The sequence below is a fragment of the Oncorhynchus clarkii genome, chromosome 25 (assembly GCF_045791955.1).
Source record: "Oncorhynchus clarkii lewisi isolate Uvic-CL-2024 chromosome 25, UVic_Ocla_1.0, whole genome shotgun sequence".
Taxonomy (NCBI): domain Eukaryota; kingdom Metazoa; phylum Chordata; class Actinopteri; order Salmoniformes; family Salmonidae; genus Oncorhynchus; species Oncorhynchus clarkii.
This window is the reverse complement of record NC_092171.1, coordinates 22431618-22448091: the sequence shown is the minus strand read 5'-3', so window position 1 is coordinate 22448091 and position 16474 is coordinate 22431618. Positions and strand designations below refer to the sequence as shown.

Genomic DNA, 16474 nt, shown 5'->3' with positions numbered 1-16474 from the left:
AGAAGGTATTTGCACTGGTGACAGACAATGCTGCGAACATGAAGGCTGCTTGGTCTAAAGTGGAGGAGTCCTACCCTCACATCACACCCATTGGCTGTGCTGCTCATGCATTGAATCTGCTCAAGGACATCATGGGACTGAAAACAATGGATACACTCTACAAGAGAGCCAAGGAAATGGTTTGGTGTGTGAAGCGGCATCAGTACCCAGTTCCGAGTTCCCAGTTGTTTTGAAAAAGGCATTAGTCTCAGCGGCGGGAGAGAGAGAGCAACTGAGTGTCCGTCTCTCATAGTCCCTGCTCTCTCCTTCCTTTCCTCCGTTGAGACTGACCAGAGAGAGGGGACATCGTCGCGTAACTCGTATCGCAACGCATCTGCCTCATGCACAAATTAATCTTGTTACTATGACCTGAGAAAGAGAAATATTCCTCGATATTAAAATTGACACAACCAGCTGCTAATAATAATAAAAACGCAGGGCTATCTACATCACCGGTCAAAAGTTTTAGAACACCTACTCATTCCAGGGTTTTTCTTTATTTCTACATTGTAGAATAATAGTGAAGACATCAAACTATGAAATAACACATATGGAATCATGTAGTAACTAAAAAACAGTGTTAAATCATGATATATTATATATTTGAGATTCTTTAAATAGCCACCCTTTGCCTTGATGACAGCTTTGCACACTCTTGGCATTCTCTCAACCGGCTTCATGAGGTAGTCACCTGGAATGGATTTCAATTAACAGGTGTGACTTCTTAAAAGTTAATTTGTGTCATTTCTTTCCTTCTTAATGCGTTTGAGCTAATCAGTTGTGTTGTGACAAGGGAGCCCTATTTGGTAAAAGACAAAGTCCATATTATGGCAAGAACAGCTCAAATAAGTGAAGAGAAACGACAGTCCATCATTACTTTAAGACATGATGGTCAGTCAATACGGAACATTTCAAGACCTTTGAACGTTTCTTCAAGTGCAGACGCAAAAACCATCAAACGCCATGATGGAACTGGCTCTCTTGAGGACCGTCACATGAATGGAAGACCCAGGGTTACAGTACCTCTGCTGCAGAGGATAAGTTAGTCACCAGCCTCAGAAATTACAGCCCAAATAAATACTTCAGAGTTCAAGTAACAGACCCATCTCGACATCAACTGATCAGAGGAGACTGTGTGAATCAGGCCTTCGTGGTCAAATTGCTGAAACAAAACAAGTACTAAAGGACACCTATAAGAAGAAGAGACTTGCTTGGGCCAAGAAACACGAGCAATGGACACTAGAGCGGTGGAAATTTGTCCTTTGGTCTGGAGTCGAAATTTGAGATTTTTGGTTCCAACCGCCGTGTCTTTGTGAGACGCAGTGTGGGTGAAGGGATGATCTCTGCATGTGTATTTCCCACCATAAAGCATGGAGGATGTGGTGTTATGGTGCTTTGCTGGTGACACGGTCTGTGATTTATTTAGAATTCAAGGCACACTTAAATAACATGGCTACCACAGAATTCTGCAGCGATACACCATACCATCTGTTTTGGATATAGTGGGACAACGACCCAACACACCACCAAGGAGAGTGATGGAGCGCTACATCAGATAACCTGGCCTCCACAATCCCTCGACCTCAACCAAATTGAGAGTTGAACAGCAGAATGAAGGAAAAGCAGCCAACAAGCGCTCAGTATATGTGGGAATTCCTTCAAGACTGTTGGAAAAGCATTCCAGGTGAAGCTGGTTGAGAGAATGTCAAGCGTGTGCAAAGCTGTCATAGGCAAAGGGTGGCTATTTGAAGAATCTTAAATATAATATACTTTTAGCTTTAACACTTTTTTAGTTTCTACATGATTCCATGTGTTATTTCATTGTTTTGATGTCTTCACTATTATTCTACAATGTAGAACATTTAAAAAAAAATAAAGAAAAACCCTTGAATGAGTAGGTGTTCTAAAACTTTTGACCGGTAGTATATACACTTCGCTATTTATTCATTGCAATGTGAGTGAAATAAGGAGAAGATTTGTTTATGTTTTGTAAGTGTTGAATAAAAAAAAAATGTAGGGTACTGGGAGGTAACTGCCCTCCCACCTCCATCTGAAATTCACATGAAGACCACAAGATGTCCCCAAATTATTTCCCCAACACTTTCCCTGGCTGCCACTGATCTTGCTCATCAAAAAAGTAATGTCTTCACAACTTTGAGATATTTCAACAAAACTATTTTGTGGTGAATTGAAAAAGTTGTCAAAATATTCTGATGAAGTTAGATCTATAAATGTTTTTTTAAATATGCAAGTAGGTAAGAAATAATCCACTTGTTTAGAGAGCAATTGACATACTTTCTTTATAAAGTGTTGTAAACTGTACAGTACAGTGGAATATCCCATCCCTGCATTTAGGTACGTTTTCCGACTCCACGGTGTCTTAATGTACCCTACAACAGTGCAGCTCGGTGTAAACAAGCGTAACTGAAGTGTGTGTGTGTGTCAGGTCAACATTACACCCACCTTCAAAGGGGTCACACACAGGTGAGATCACATCACACCCTGAGTGACAAATCGGATACAGATCTCGTAAAGGAAGGGTTTTCATAAACTTGGTCCAGAAATATTCTTCATTGATATTGGAACAGTGCTGAATAAAAGCTCACAAATGACATCAGATACAAATCAACTACATGGTGACTCAATGGCTGCTTTGGGGTCTGTCAGATTTGAAGTCTTGCTGCCCTCTTGTGGAACTTCAAGGTAGCATTATATTTGTGGTATTGTAAAATTAGCTTTACTTAAAATTTCTTTGGGAACAGGGGGCAGTATTGAGTAGCTTGGATGAATAAGGTGCCCAGAGTAAACTACCTTTTACTCAGGCCCAGAAGCTTGGATATGCATATAATTCGTAGATTTGGATAGAAAACACTCTAAAGTTTCCAAAACTGTTAAGATAATGTCTGAGTATAACATTAGTCATATGGCAGGCAAAAAAATAGAAAAATCTAAACAGGAAGTGGGAAATCTGAGATGTAGTTTTTTTTTTTTTTTAAATGATTGCCTATCCAATATCCTGTGTCTATGGGGTCAGATTGCACTTCCTAAGGCTTCCAGTAGATTTAGTTTAGTCTCGCACGAGGTTCTTTCCCTTTCCTTTCTAATGAAAACAGTATTGTCCGGTTGGAATATTATTGAAGATTTATCATAAAGACATCCTAGATTGATTATATACACACACATCGTTTGACATGTTTCTACAAACTTTAATGGAACTTTTTGGGCTTTTCGTCTGGGCTTTGTGCATTTGGAATACTGGACTAAACGCGCAAACAAAAAAAAGGAGGTATTTGGACATAAAGATTAACTTTATCAAACAAAACAAACATTTATTGTCTAACATGGAGACCTGGGAGTTCCATCAGATGAAGATCATCAAAGGTAAGTGATTAATTTTAACACTATTTCTGACTTTTGTGACACCTCTCCTTGGTTGGAAAATGACTATGGTTTTCTGTGGCTAGGCGCTGACCTAACAATCGCATTGTGTGCTATCACCGTAAAGCTTTTTTGAAATCGGACACAGCGGCTGCATTAACAAGAAGTTTATCTTTAATCCTATGTATAACACTTGTATCTTTCATCAATGTTTATGAGTATTTCGGTAATTTGATGTGGCTCTCTGCAATTTCACCGGATGTTTGTTTGAGACAATGCATTTCTGAACATAACACGCCACGCCGAGGTTTTTGCTTTCGCCGTAAAGCCTTTTTGAAATCAGACACTGTGGCTGGATTAACAAGAAGTTTCTTTAAAATGGCGTAAAATACTTGTATGTTTTAGGAATTTTACTTATGAGATTTCTGTTTGAATTTGGCACCCTGCAATTTCACTGGCTGTTGGCGAGGTGGGACACTAGCATCCCAGAGAGGTTTTTCAGTTTTTAAAACAAAACTCACATTCTGCTAATTATTGGTGAACCAAAGCAATTTAACAAACAATGAGTAAACTCCTGTAATCGATCATTCATCATACCAAAGGATATTGAGACGGGTCTGTTGACTGCAGACTACTTTAGTTGTTGCTGACTTGCTTGAATAGTCAAGTGACAAGCAGAATCAATTAGTCATGAAATACATAGCGGAGTAGCTAAGCAACAATCAAAAACCCATGACGCCTTCATGTGTTTTTCACCTCTCCATCACATACACAAAGTAAATAGTGGTATGCTGTCTGAAAATAAAGCAATCCAGCATCTGAGCTTTCATCACAAAACAGGTTTAATTATGATTTTTTTTTTAAATAAACGTGTATTTCTTCAACCCCTTTTTTCTTCTTTTCATTCATATTATATCTGGGCCACCCTAAAGCACAAATTCTTTAAGGGGGCAACAATGCTGAACTTAATGTAAATTTAAACGGGATATGAACTGGGCCAAGCCATCCCTCTCTGCCATTCCGTCTTCCACTCCACAATAAAAATATCTGATGTTCAAAGAAACAATAAAAATCCCAAAAGAGAGATTAAAAACTAAGAAGGAAACAGAGAAAAAACGAATCATAAATACCAGATAGTCTTGTTCCATATTAACTCATATACAGAATACTTCTTGGCTGTTCCTAAGCAAAAATATATGCAAAATTACTACAAGATACAATATATCAGTGTACTGCGTTTAATAACAATATACAGGTTTGTAATACTGTGTAAAGCACACTTGGGAGTGACACTCCTTTTCACAATAGGCGAGTTTGGTGCTCCTCTATAGCTCGCAATTGTTTTTAAAAAAAAATCAGATTTTCTGTGTGGCTGGAGGGTACCAGTACCAGACTGATACCAGGCTACCTGGTACTGCAGGGTCAAAGTCCACAAAACCAAAGAGACAACTGAACTGACAGAAATCAATCAATCATTGGGGAGAAACACACACAAGTGAAAAGAAACAAATGTGGAAGTGGGGAGAAAAATGGTGCGAGAGAATGAATGTAAGTATGTGTATGGAGATCTTCCCTTGCTTTTTTTATTTTAGTCCCTGTACATACAGGACCTTAACATGTTCGCCTCTTGGAGGAGGGGTTGAGAGGGACGAGGGGTTAAATTCATTTCCTCATGGCTAATGGGTCCATATAATATAATACCAGCATGGCTTCAGCATGAGTCAGGTCAGGAGGGGTCAGAGGGTGGTCCTTACAGAGAGAAGGGGTGCCCTCTTGGTCAGGGCAGGGCCTCCCAGGTATCTCACTCAGTCAGGACGTCCCACAAAGGGAGAGAGGTACAGAAGCACCAAAGTGTGAGAGGGACAGAGAGGAGAGAGAAAGAGCAAAGAGTAGAACCAGAGATGGAAAATGGGTTTGTAGAGTGGGTAGGGTTCTCAAATAGGAGGGAAGTTAACAGATTGTTTTAACTTTGCTGTTCATTTCAAGTCTTAATGTCCAAAGTATATTTTTACCCCCACACAAGTTCCTTATCGCGTTTTATTTTATTTTTTTACCATTTTTATTTCGCAATAATAGCAGTTTAAGGATAAAAGTTATTTACAGTGCTGTTGAAATAATGAAACAACGTGTGAATCTACCATAAAGTAAGTCGCACAATACAGAAAAAAACACAAAAAAAAAACACGGTCGCTCCATGCCGTTCCAGATGGCCGTACAGGATCCACGGGGCGTGCTCCAGTGGACATGGATGGGAGAGGAGCGTGGCGCTTCGTTAAGTGGGAATCATCCCGTCACGCCTAAGGCTCCTCTTCAGCTCCAGGTCCTCTAACTTCTTCCAAAGCTCCTCCCTCTCCTTCTCCTTCTTCTTCTCACTGCAGACAGTACGGGGGGAGGGGGCGGGGGCAAGGCAGGACTAGCTGCAGATTACTGAGATATTACTACTGGTTTTCCACCACTAAGTACATATTCTTATCCTGCGAGAGTCAAGAATCACAATATTACACACAACAGACAGTGTATGAAGGAAAAAAATGTGTTATTCTGCATAAAAACTAACAGTAATTTTTCTGTACAGTAATTTTCCGTGTAGTGAGCATGGGCCTATTTGAATAGGTGTCTAAAACTATACACACTTAATACAACAGCACTATGCAGGACCACACCACAGAGGCACCATTAATGATGCAGCATATCTTACCGCTGGCGGTCTGACTTGTAAGTAGCTGTGAGCTCATCAAACAAGGTACTGTTCATCTCCATGAAGGCTTTCAGTACGTTGTACACCAACGCCACTATCGCCCTTCAAGGCAAAATAAAAAACATGTAAAAAAACAGCCAATTTCAACTCTTTCAAAACTTATGTTCTCTCTAATGAAAACAAATACAAGGTGATAAATCAAGTTTTTTTATAGGACCAATCTGTGTGAGGGTGTGTTGAGGTAGACTCACGGGTTCCAGTGTTCTTTGGAGATCCTGTACAGGCTGGCGAACATGATGGGTAAGATAACGCTGGAGTTCTCCTCAATCAGACTCATGATGTACTCGTTGTTCCAGTAGTACAGGGCCCTCTCTGCCACCTGCCAGGGACACAGAGATTTAATACACAATACCTACACCCATACGCACTAGCCTCTTTTCAGATTAATTTTGTGATCTTATGGTTGTTGTCATGACAACGACCCTAGAAGTTAGCTATACAGCACAAACAGATCTGGGACAAGGCTAAACCCTCCAACAACAACCATGTACTTATAAGAGCACCATAGATATGCTGAGATTACCACTAAAAACCAGGGTCCGTGCGAGCCGGGACCTTTGGGACTCCCCTAAACCTTTGAAGATTAAATACGGGAAGTGGTAGGTCAGGGACAGGTTATGGTAAGAGTATGGGTTAAGATTAGGGATTAAGGTAGGGACATCCCAAGGCGGTCAGACAGCATTGACCTAAAAACCCGCCAGGATTTGTGTCCTTCTCTATAGACGGACCTGGAAGTGTGGGCTGGATACGCATCTGGAGATCTGTTTGAAAAGCGGCTCCTGGATCTTGACAAACTGTGTCGGCTCAATCACGTCTAGGATCTCCTCTAGCTCCCCCAGGTACATAACCTGAGAACACACACAGTTACAAACACACCTGAGGTACATCACCTGACAGGGTTTGACATTCAGGTAAATTAGATTGTGGAACACCAGGCCAGTAACAAGTAAAAACTACTGTCCCGAATGAGAAAATGACTGGCCTGGGCCAGATCACAGGAAAGCAAGTCATGCATGCAGAATTTCAATCATGGGGGGGTTTAATTTGCAGTCTGGGCAAGTACCTTATAGGCGATTATAGCCAACCATACAATCTGATATTTACACTGATTGGAAAACAAAAATAAAACCATGCCAACTCTCAATGAGGACATACAAATCTGTTGTTCTGCCCCTGAACAAGGCAGTTAACCCACTGTTCCTAGGCCGTCAGTGAAAATAAGAATTTGTTCTTAACTGACTTGCCTAGTTAAATAAAAGTAAAATACAATTATTATTTTTTAAACACAGAGCGCACAACACATTAGGAACACCTCTTTCCATGACAGACTGACAAGCTACGCCACCTGTTAAATCCACTTCAGTATAGATGAAGGGGGGACAAGTTAAAGAATAATTTTCACAACAATTTGTTTGTCTAGTCTTCTTAAACTAATAACACACAATTATAATGTTTTCATGTCTTTATTGAACACATAGTGTAAAAATTCACAGTGCAGGGTGGGAAAAGTATGTGAACCCTTGGATTTAATAACTGGTTGACCCTCCCCTTTGGCAGCAACAACCTCAACCAAACGTTTTCTGTAGTTATGGATCAGACTTGCAAAACGGTCAGAAGGAATTTTAGACAATTCCTCTTTACAAAACCGTTTCAGTTCAGCAATATTCTTGGGATGTCTGGTGTGAACTGGGGTCATGCCACAACATCTCAAATCGGGTTAAGGTCAGGGCTCTGATTGGGCCACTCCAGAAGGTGTATTTTCTTCTGTTGAAGCCATTCTGTTGTTGATTTACTTCTGCGTTTTAGGTCATTGTCCTGTTGCATCACCCAACTTCTGTTGAGCTTTAATTGGCGGACAAAGAACCTAATATTCTCCTGCAAAATGTCTTGATAAACTTGAGAATACATTTTTCTGTTGATGATCGCAAGCTGTCCAGGCCCTGAGGCAGCAAAGCAGCCCCAAACCATGATGCTTCCTCCACCATACTTTACAGTTGGGATGAGGTTTTGATGTTGGTGTGCGATGCTTTTTTTTCTCTACACAGTGTTGTGTGTTCCTTCCAAACAACTCAACTGTAGTTTCATCTGTCCACAGACTATTTTTCCAGTAGCGCTGTGGAACATCCAGGTACTCTTTTGCGAACTTCAGACGTGCAGCAATTATTTTTTGGACAGCAGTGGCTTCTTCCGTGGTGTCCTCCCATGAACACCATTCTTGTTTAGTGTTTTACATATTGTAGACTCGTCAACAGAGATGTTAGCATGGTCCAGAGATTTCTGTAAGTATTTGGCTGACACTCAAGGATTCTTCTTAACCTCATTGAGCATTCTGCACTGTGCTCTTGCAGTCATCTTTGCAGGACAGCCACTCCTAGGGAGAGTAGCAACAGTGCTGAACCATTTATAGACAATTTGTCTTACCGTGGACTGATCAACATCAAGGCTTTTAGAGATACTTTTCTAACCCTTTCCAGCTTTATGCAAGTCAACCATTCTTAATCTTAGGTCTTCTGAGAGCTCTTTTGTTCGAGGCATGGTTCACATCAGGCAATGCCTCTTGTGAATAGCAAACTCAAATTTTGTGAGTGATTTTTTTTATAGGGCAAGGCAGCTCTAACCAACATCTCCGATCTCGTCTCATTGATTGGACTCCTAATTCCATTTAGCTTTTTGGAGAAGTCATTATCCTAGGGGTTCATATGCTTTATTCAACCTACACTGAATGTTTAAATTATGTATTCAATATAGACAAAAAATATATTGATTTGTGTGTTATTAGTTGAAAAACACTGTCTATTGTTGTGACTTAGATGAAGATCAGATCAAATTTGACAAGCAATTTATGCAGAAATCCAGGTAATTCCAAAGAGTTCACATACTTTTTCTTGCCACTGTAATCTGACCATACATCACTCATCCATATATCTTTATGTACATATTCTTTATCCCCTTACACTGTGTATAAGACAGTAGTTTTGGAATTGTTAGTTAGATTACTTGTTGGTTATTACTGCATTGTCGGAACTAGAAGCACAAGCATTTCGCTACACTCGCATTAACATCTGCTAACCATGTGTATGTGACAAATAAAATTTGATTTGATTTATTTGATTTGATACTGAGGCTTTGACATTCTTGCCCCAGCTTGGAAACGGAATGCTGGTTGATAGCAAGAGTGAAGCGTCAGACATCGGTTAGTTTGTGAAAGATGAAATATAAATAATAATTAGTCTGTTTTGGAGTTTGAAAATGTACTGACCCAAGTGGGCCATGTGAAAGCTTGATTAACTGGCCAGATTAGCTTGGCAGATGTTGCCGGGCAAGCAGGCAGCCCTGAATTAGTTACTAACACACCCTAACCCAGGTACACCACCTGAGAACACACCGGAGGTACATCACCTGAGAACACAGTTACAAACACCTGAGCAGGACAACACATCAGGTCGTTACTATCTAGGTAACAGATCTAAACTCCCATTAACATTAGCAGCTCCAGACCTAGGAAGGGAAACTTCCAGTGCTCTTACCTCTTTTTGACTGCAGGTTTTTGGCCAGAACTTCAGTAAACCCCTGATGACCTATAGATAGATTAGATTAATAGATGTGAGAGTGATAGATGTGAGAGAGAAATGTGACTGAAGGGAGACGGTGACTGATTAAAAGACCCTTCTGATTACAAGGTGGTGTGACCATGGGGGAGATAACACTTACTGGTTCTGTTAACGCTGGGTCTTTCTCTAGGAACTGTACAATGCAATACGCCAACTGGAAAAATAAGTCGCAATAAAGAAAAACATAACACATTGTCAATGTCATGGTTGGAAAATGTGGAATACCAATTAGGATCGACTCACTGGACAGACAATCATGTAGAACAGGGCTCTCCAACCCTGTTTCTGGAGAGCTACCATCCTGTCAGTTTTCTCCAACCCTAATCTAGTGCACCCAATTCTAATACTTAGCTGGTTGATAAGTTTCAATTGGGGTTGGAGCAAAAACCAACAGGAGGGTAGTTTTCCAGGAACAGGGTTGGAGAACCAAACCCGGATGTTGAACATCAACAAAATTATGATTGCACACAGTCATACACACAATACCTGTGCGTGGAAGAGGGACAGACTCCTGACAGTGTGGAGGGGGATCAACACTTTGACCAGAAACTGTTTGTGCTCTGCTTTGAGCGGCAGGGCAAAACCATTGATTATGCTGCAAGAGAGAGAAACGCATCGCTAAGCCAGGATGGCAAATTACACGTCAATACAAAGAGACAAGAATTTAGTATAAAGCTTACTGGAGAATCAATGTTAACAAGACTGAGGCAAAGATACATTAAGGATCAATAGCTTTTACATGGGCCAATGGAAATTACACAGGTACTGTAGCTACTTTATGCAAAGTAACCAACAAGCTTTAGCCTGGGCTACAGAACTAAGACCCACGGATGATGAAATTGTAAATCTTTTAACCCTTTACACTTGTAGCCGGCAGATTTGGACACTAATAAGCACCTAAATAGGATCGCAGTGGCTGTACAGTAAAATGCTATAAAACTACATCAGAGCTCAGGCTCTGCGCTTCACATGGCTGTATGCGTTTTTGACTGACAGAGTTTCGGAAGTTGAGCACCACACGTGGCAAGATGTTGCTCTCAACCCTCCTCCTGCTAATTGGGTAAATTGCGCACGTTTTTTGTTGTCCGAGTGAGGAAAATGCTGTAAATTAAGGGGAATCAATCCATTTTGAAAGATGCAACGTTGAGGATTATAATAAATAGTGCTTTAGATGTCATACAAGCATGTCAAACACCCGTAAGTCTAACGTCGTCTGTCCCCAACCCCCAAAAATCTTGGTCGACCAAGAATTGTCTGTTCTTTAGACCAATCGATTGGTCAAAATGTTTAAACATGTCATTTTCCATAGACACATCCTATGCGTTTTAATCAAATCAACTATATTCACTGAGCTTGACTGATGCTTTAAGCACATGGTTTGAAAATAATAATAAATAATTAAGGCACACAAATGAGAAGAGGGAGTGCGACCAGCAATTGATTTGATTGTACCAGCCTCAGACTTGCTACTTTGTGTTAAAAGAAAAAGACTGAGTAATTGTGTGACTAGCACCGCTCTCTCTTCCATGCAGTAGCGCCTACCAGTGTTTATCGCACAGTTCGTGTTGCTGAAACTGCAATATAATTACAGAATTCTGACAGAAAAGTAGTGTTAACGAAAGCCCTCATTTGTTTAGAAAAAAAACATTCCCTATTCCCTCAACCCTTGATCTCTTTACGTGACACATGTATGCATTAAAATGTACTTGACCAATAGGGCCTGACCTATAGCATAAGCACATCAATAAATTGGTTATAACAAACTCCGAACATTAACAGCAAAATGGATGCAGAGTACGTGACAAAAACTCAAAATGGGGGAATGTTTACTGGTTGCTCATGAGGTAAAGGGGAAGTCAGATGTGTGAAATTTAATTAATTGTGGAAAAGACTGGAACACAAGAAAAATAAGGTAAGGAGCAAGCACTGCGCGCATATTATGTGTGCCAAAGAGGTGCAGTTAAATTATAATATAATTTTTGACCATTGGGAACAATGTAAACACTAAATAAATTCTAAGCGTACCAGAGTCTGTTGTAACTTTTTTGTTAAGCCTTTATTACAGCAAAGACTAAAAACAGCTGCATTGTGAATGCAATTTCCGTAATAGAACGGTTTATTTATTATTTAAGCTAATTATTCAAGGCTAGCTTTTTTAAAACTAAAATGCTTGATTGCATTTCAACTCTTGAATGACTCGTATACAATGTGATGACATGAACAAATTAATGACTGATTGATACAGTAGCCTATACAAATATTGAAATATAGGCAAGCCTAAGTAAGTTACAGTATAGAGACTAAACAGGATGCGCTCTTAGGCCTACAGCTGTGGTTGTACAAGGCTGCTATACTAAGCCTACTAATGATGACATTACTTATTACGATAATGATCATAATAGTAATAACAATAAGTAGATCAAGAAAAAAAGAGCATTATTATGAATATAATTTTTTTGACAATATGGAACAGGGTCAACACTAAATACATGGTATAATACCAGAGGCTGTTCTAATGCAATCAAGTACAACGCCTTTATTACAGCAAAGCAAAGATAAAAATGTTTCACTTAACATGTTGCGAGGCTTGATGCTCACAGAATCAGTAGGCTATTAAACACTCAAAACAGCAACAGAAGCTGTCTTACTAATGTAGATATACAGTGCATCCGTAAAGTATTCAGACCACTTGACTTTTTCCACATTTGTTAAGTTAGAGCCATATTCTGAAATGTATTAAATTGGCGGTGTCAGAGGAAGGCCCTAAAAATTGTCAAAGACTCCAGCCACCCTGGTCATAGACTGTTCTTTCTGCTACCGCACGGCAAGCGGTACCGGAGCACCAAGTCTAGGTCCAAGAGGCTTCTAAACAGCTTCCACCACCAAGCCATAAGACTCCTGAACATCTAATCAAATGGATACCCAGAATATTTGCATTGTCCCCTCCCTCTTCAACACTGCTGCTACTACTCTCTCTTATTATCTATGCATAGTCACTTAAATAGCTCTACCTACATGTACATATTACCTCAACTAACCGGTGCCCTCATATTACCTCGACTAACCGGTGCCCCCGCACATTGACTCTGTACCGGTACCCCCTTTATATAGCCTTGCGATTGTTATTTACTGCTGCTCTTTAATTATTTTGGACATTATTATTTTTCTTAAAACTGCATTGTTGGTTAAGGGCTTGTACGTATTTCACTAAGTTCTTCACCTGTTATATTCGGCACGTGACAAATACAATTAGAAAGTTTTTCCCCTTTGCCCAGTCTACACACAACAACCCATAATGACAAAGCAAAACAGGTTTTTAGAAATGTTTGCTAATTTATCAAAAATGTTAAACGGAAATATCATATTTACATAAGTATTCAGACCCTTTACTCAGTACTTTGTTGAAACACCTTTGGCAGCGATTACATGCATGAGTCTCCTTGGGTATGACGCTACAAGCTCGACACACCTGTGTTTGGGTAGTTTCTCCCATTCTTCTCTGCAGATCCTCTCAAGCTCTGCCATGTTGGATGGGGAGCGCTGCAGCAAAGCTATTTTCAGGTCTCTCCAGACATGTTTAAATCAGGTTCAAGTTCGGCTGGTCCACTCAAGGACATTTAGAGACTTGTCCCGAAGCCACTCGTGCGATGCCTTGGTTGTATGCTTAGGGTCGTTGTCCTGTTGTAAGGTGAACCTTCACCCCAGTCTGAGGTCCTGAGCGCTCTGGAGCAGGTTCATCAAGGCTCTCGCTGAACTTTACTCCGTTCATCTTTGCCTCAATCCTGACTAGTCTCTCACTCCCTGCTGTTGAAAAAAAAGTCCCTGAAACACTTCAGCGAGCAGGCCTTTCTAATCGACCTGGGTATCCTGGAAGGATATTTACCTCATCCCGTCAGTAGAGGATGCCTGGTTATTTTTTTCAAATGCCTTCCTCACCATCTTAAATAAGCATGCCCCATTCAAGAAATTTAGAACCAGGAACACATATAGCCATTGGTTCTCTCCAGACCTGACTGCCCTTAACCAACACAAAAACATCCTTTGGCATTCTGCATTAGCATCGAACAGCCCCCGTGATATGCAACTTTTCAGGAAAGTTAGAAACCAATATACACAGGCAGTTAGAAAAGCCAAGGCTAGCTTTCTCAAGCAGAAATGTACTTCCTGCAACACAAACTCAAAAAAGTTCTGGGACACTAAAGTCCATGGAGAATAAGAACACCTCCTCCCAGCTGCCCACTGCACTGAGGATAGGAAACTCTGTCGCCACCGATAAATCCACTACAATTGAGAATTTCAATAAGCATTTTTCTACGGCTGGCCATGCTTTCCACCTGGCTACCCCTACCCCGGTCAACTGCACTGTACCCCCCACAGCAACTCGCCCAAGCCTTCCCCATTTCTCCTCCTCCCAAATCCAGTCAGCTGATGTTCTGAAAGAGCTGCAAAATCTGGACCCTTACAAATCAGCCAGGCTAGACAATCTGGACCCTTTCTCTCTAAAATGATCTGCCGAAATAGTTGCAACCCCTATTACTAGCCTGTTCAACCTCTCGTGTCATCCGAGATTCCCAAAGATTGGAAAGCAGCTGCGGACATCCCACTCATCCCACGATATCTTAACCGCCATCGATAAGAGACAATACTGTGCAGCCGTACTCATTGACCTGGTCAAAGCTTTCGACTCTGTCAATCACCACATCCTCATCGGCAGACTCGATAGCCTTGGTTTCTCAAATGATTGCCTCGCCTGGTCTGGTTCTGATAGAGTTCAGTGTGTTCACCCCCAAAACCAATTCTTCCTTTGGACCCTCTCCTTCCAGTTCTCTGCTGCCAATGACTGGAACATACTACAAAAATCTCTGAAACTGGAAACACTTATCTCCCTCACTAGCTTTAAGAATCAGCTGTCAGAGCAGCTCACAGATTACTGCACCTGTACATAGCCCATCTATAATTTAGCCCAAACAACTACCTCTTCCCCTACTGTATTTATTTATTTAGCTCCTTTGCACCCCATTATTTTTATTTCTACTTTGCACATTCTTCCACTGCCAATCTACCATTCAAGTGTTTTACTTGCTATATTGTATTTACTTCGCCACCATGGTCTTGTTTTGCCTTTACCTCCCTTACCTCATTTGCACACATTGTATATAGACTTATATTTCTACTGTATTATTGACTGTGTGTTTGTTTTACTCCATGTGTAACTCTGTGTTGTTATATATGTCGAACTGCTTTGCTTTATCTTGGCCAGGTCACAATTGTAAATGAGAACTTGTTCTCAACTTGCCTACCTGGTTAAATAAAGATGAAAACAATTCTTACAGCATGATGCTGCCACCGCCATGTTTCACCATAGGGATGGTGCCAGGTTTCCTCCATACGTGACATTTGGCATTCAGACCAGATAGTTCAATCTTGGTTTCATCAGACCGGAGAATCTTGTTTCTCATGGTCTGAGTCTTTGGGTGCCTTTTGGCAAATTACAAGCGGACTACCATGTGTTTTTTTTTTTACTGAGGAGTGGCTTCCATCTGGCCGCTACCATAAAGGCCTGATTGCTGGAGTGCTGCAGAGACGGGAGACTCTAGAGCTCTGTCAGAGTGAACATCGGGTTCTTGGTCACCTCCCTGACCAAGGCCCTTCTCCCACAATTGCGCAGTTTGGCCAAGCGGCCAGCTCTAGGAAGAGTCTTGGTGGTTCCAAACTTCAATTTAAAAACAACGGAGGCCTCTGTGTTCTTGGGGGACTTCAATGCTGCAGACATTTTTGGTACCCTTCCCCATCCTGTCCTGGAGCTCTATGGACAATTCCTTCGACCTCATGGCTTGGTCTTTGCTCTGATGCACTGTCAACTGTGGGACCTTATATAGACAGGTGTGTACCTTTCCAAATCATGTCCAAACAATTGAATTTACCACAGGTGGACTCCCCTCAAGTTGTAGAAACATCTCAAGGATGATCAATGGAAACAGGATCCACCTGAGCTCAACTGAGTCTCACAGCAAAGGGTCTGAATAATGGTCTGAATAATTATGTAAATATTTTTAACACAATTGTAAACATTTCTAAAATCCTGTTTTCACTTTGTCATTATAGGGTATTGTGTGTAGATTGCTGAGGGGGAAAATGTATTTAATCCATTTTAGAATAAGGCTGTAAAGTAACAAAATGTGGAGGGGTCTGAATAGTTTCTGAAGGCACTGCATATTATTTATAAAGCCAGCAACATTTAACAGTTAGTCTATTGATTATAGACCTAATTAAGTTGGGGTTTCCTTCCTCCTCACTTTTCATAGACAATAAGGCAAGGGCTCCACTACACCAATAAGCTGGTTAACTTTGCTATTGTGCACATAGCAATATAGTCTAGGAAAAGGCACTAATTCAACAACGCACTGATGTGTTTCAGAACCATGGACAGCGACTACTATTCAACGTGGGAAAAGTGAATTTTTTTATTTAAAAAAAATATGTATTAGTGTATGTGCCCATAGGTAACGTTGTTGTCGGTGATGTCTGGTGAGGACCTGCCTTACAACAGGCCTACAAGCCCTCAGTCCAGCCGCTCTCAGCCTATTGCGGTCAGTCTGAGCACTGATGGAGGGATTGTGCGTTCCTGGTGTAACTCGGGCAGTTGTTGCCATCATCCTGTACCTGTCCCGCAGGTGAGATGTTCGGA

The 16474-nt window shown here is 40.9% G+C and overlaps 1 protein-coding gene across 5 annotated transcripts in view; it reads right to left on the bottom strand.

The window, feature by feature from the left end:
• Window positions 1-4639: 4639 nt before the first annotated feature.
• The window catches only part of LOC139384147 (serine/threonine-protein phosphatase 2A 56 kDa regulatory subunit epsilon isoform), a 77309-nt gene continuing 65474 nt past the window's right edge, over window positions 4640-16474 (bottom strand). For all 5 annotated transcript variants that reach the window (XM_071128831.1, XM_071128830.1, XM_071128832.1 and 2 more), the window contains 7 exons: window positions 10273-10381; window positions 9887-9940; window positions 9703-9753; window positions 6904-7023; window positions 6367-6494; window positions 6116-6217; window positions 4640-5789 (listed from right to left, as the gene is read on the bottom strand). In XM_071128831.1, coding sequence (XP_070984932.1) covers window positions 5690-5789; window positions 6116-6217; window positions 6367-6494; window positions 6904-7023; window positions 9703-9753; window positions 9887-9940; window positions 10273-10381 — 664 coding nt within the window. In that variant the 3' untranslated portion in view covers window positions 4640-5689. The remainder of the gene's footprint in view (window positions 5790-6115; window positions 6218-6366; window positions 6495-6903; window positions 7024-9702; window positions 9754-9886; window positions 9941-10272; window positions 10382-16474) is intronic.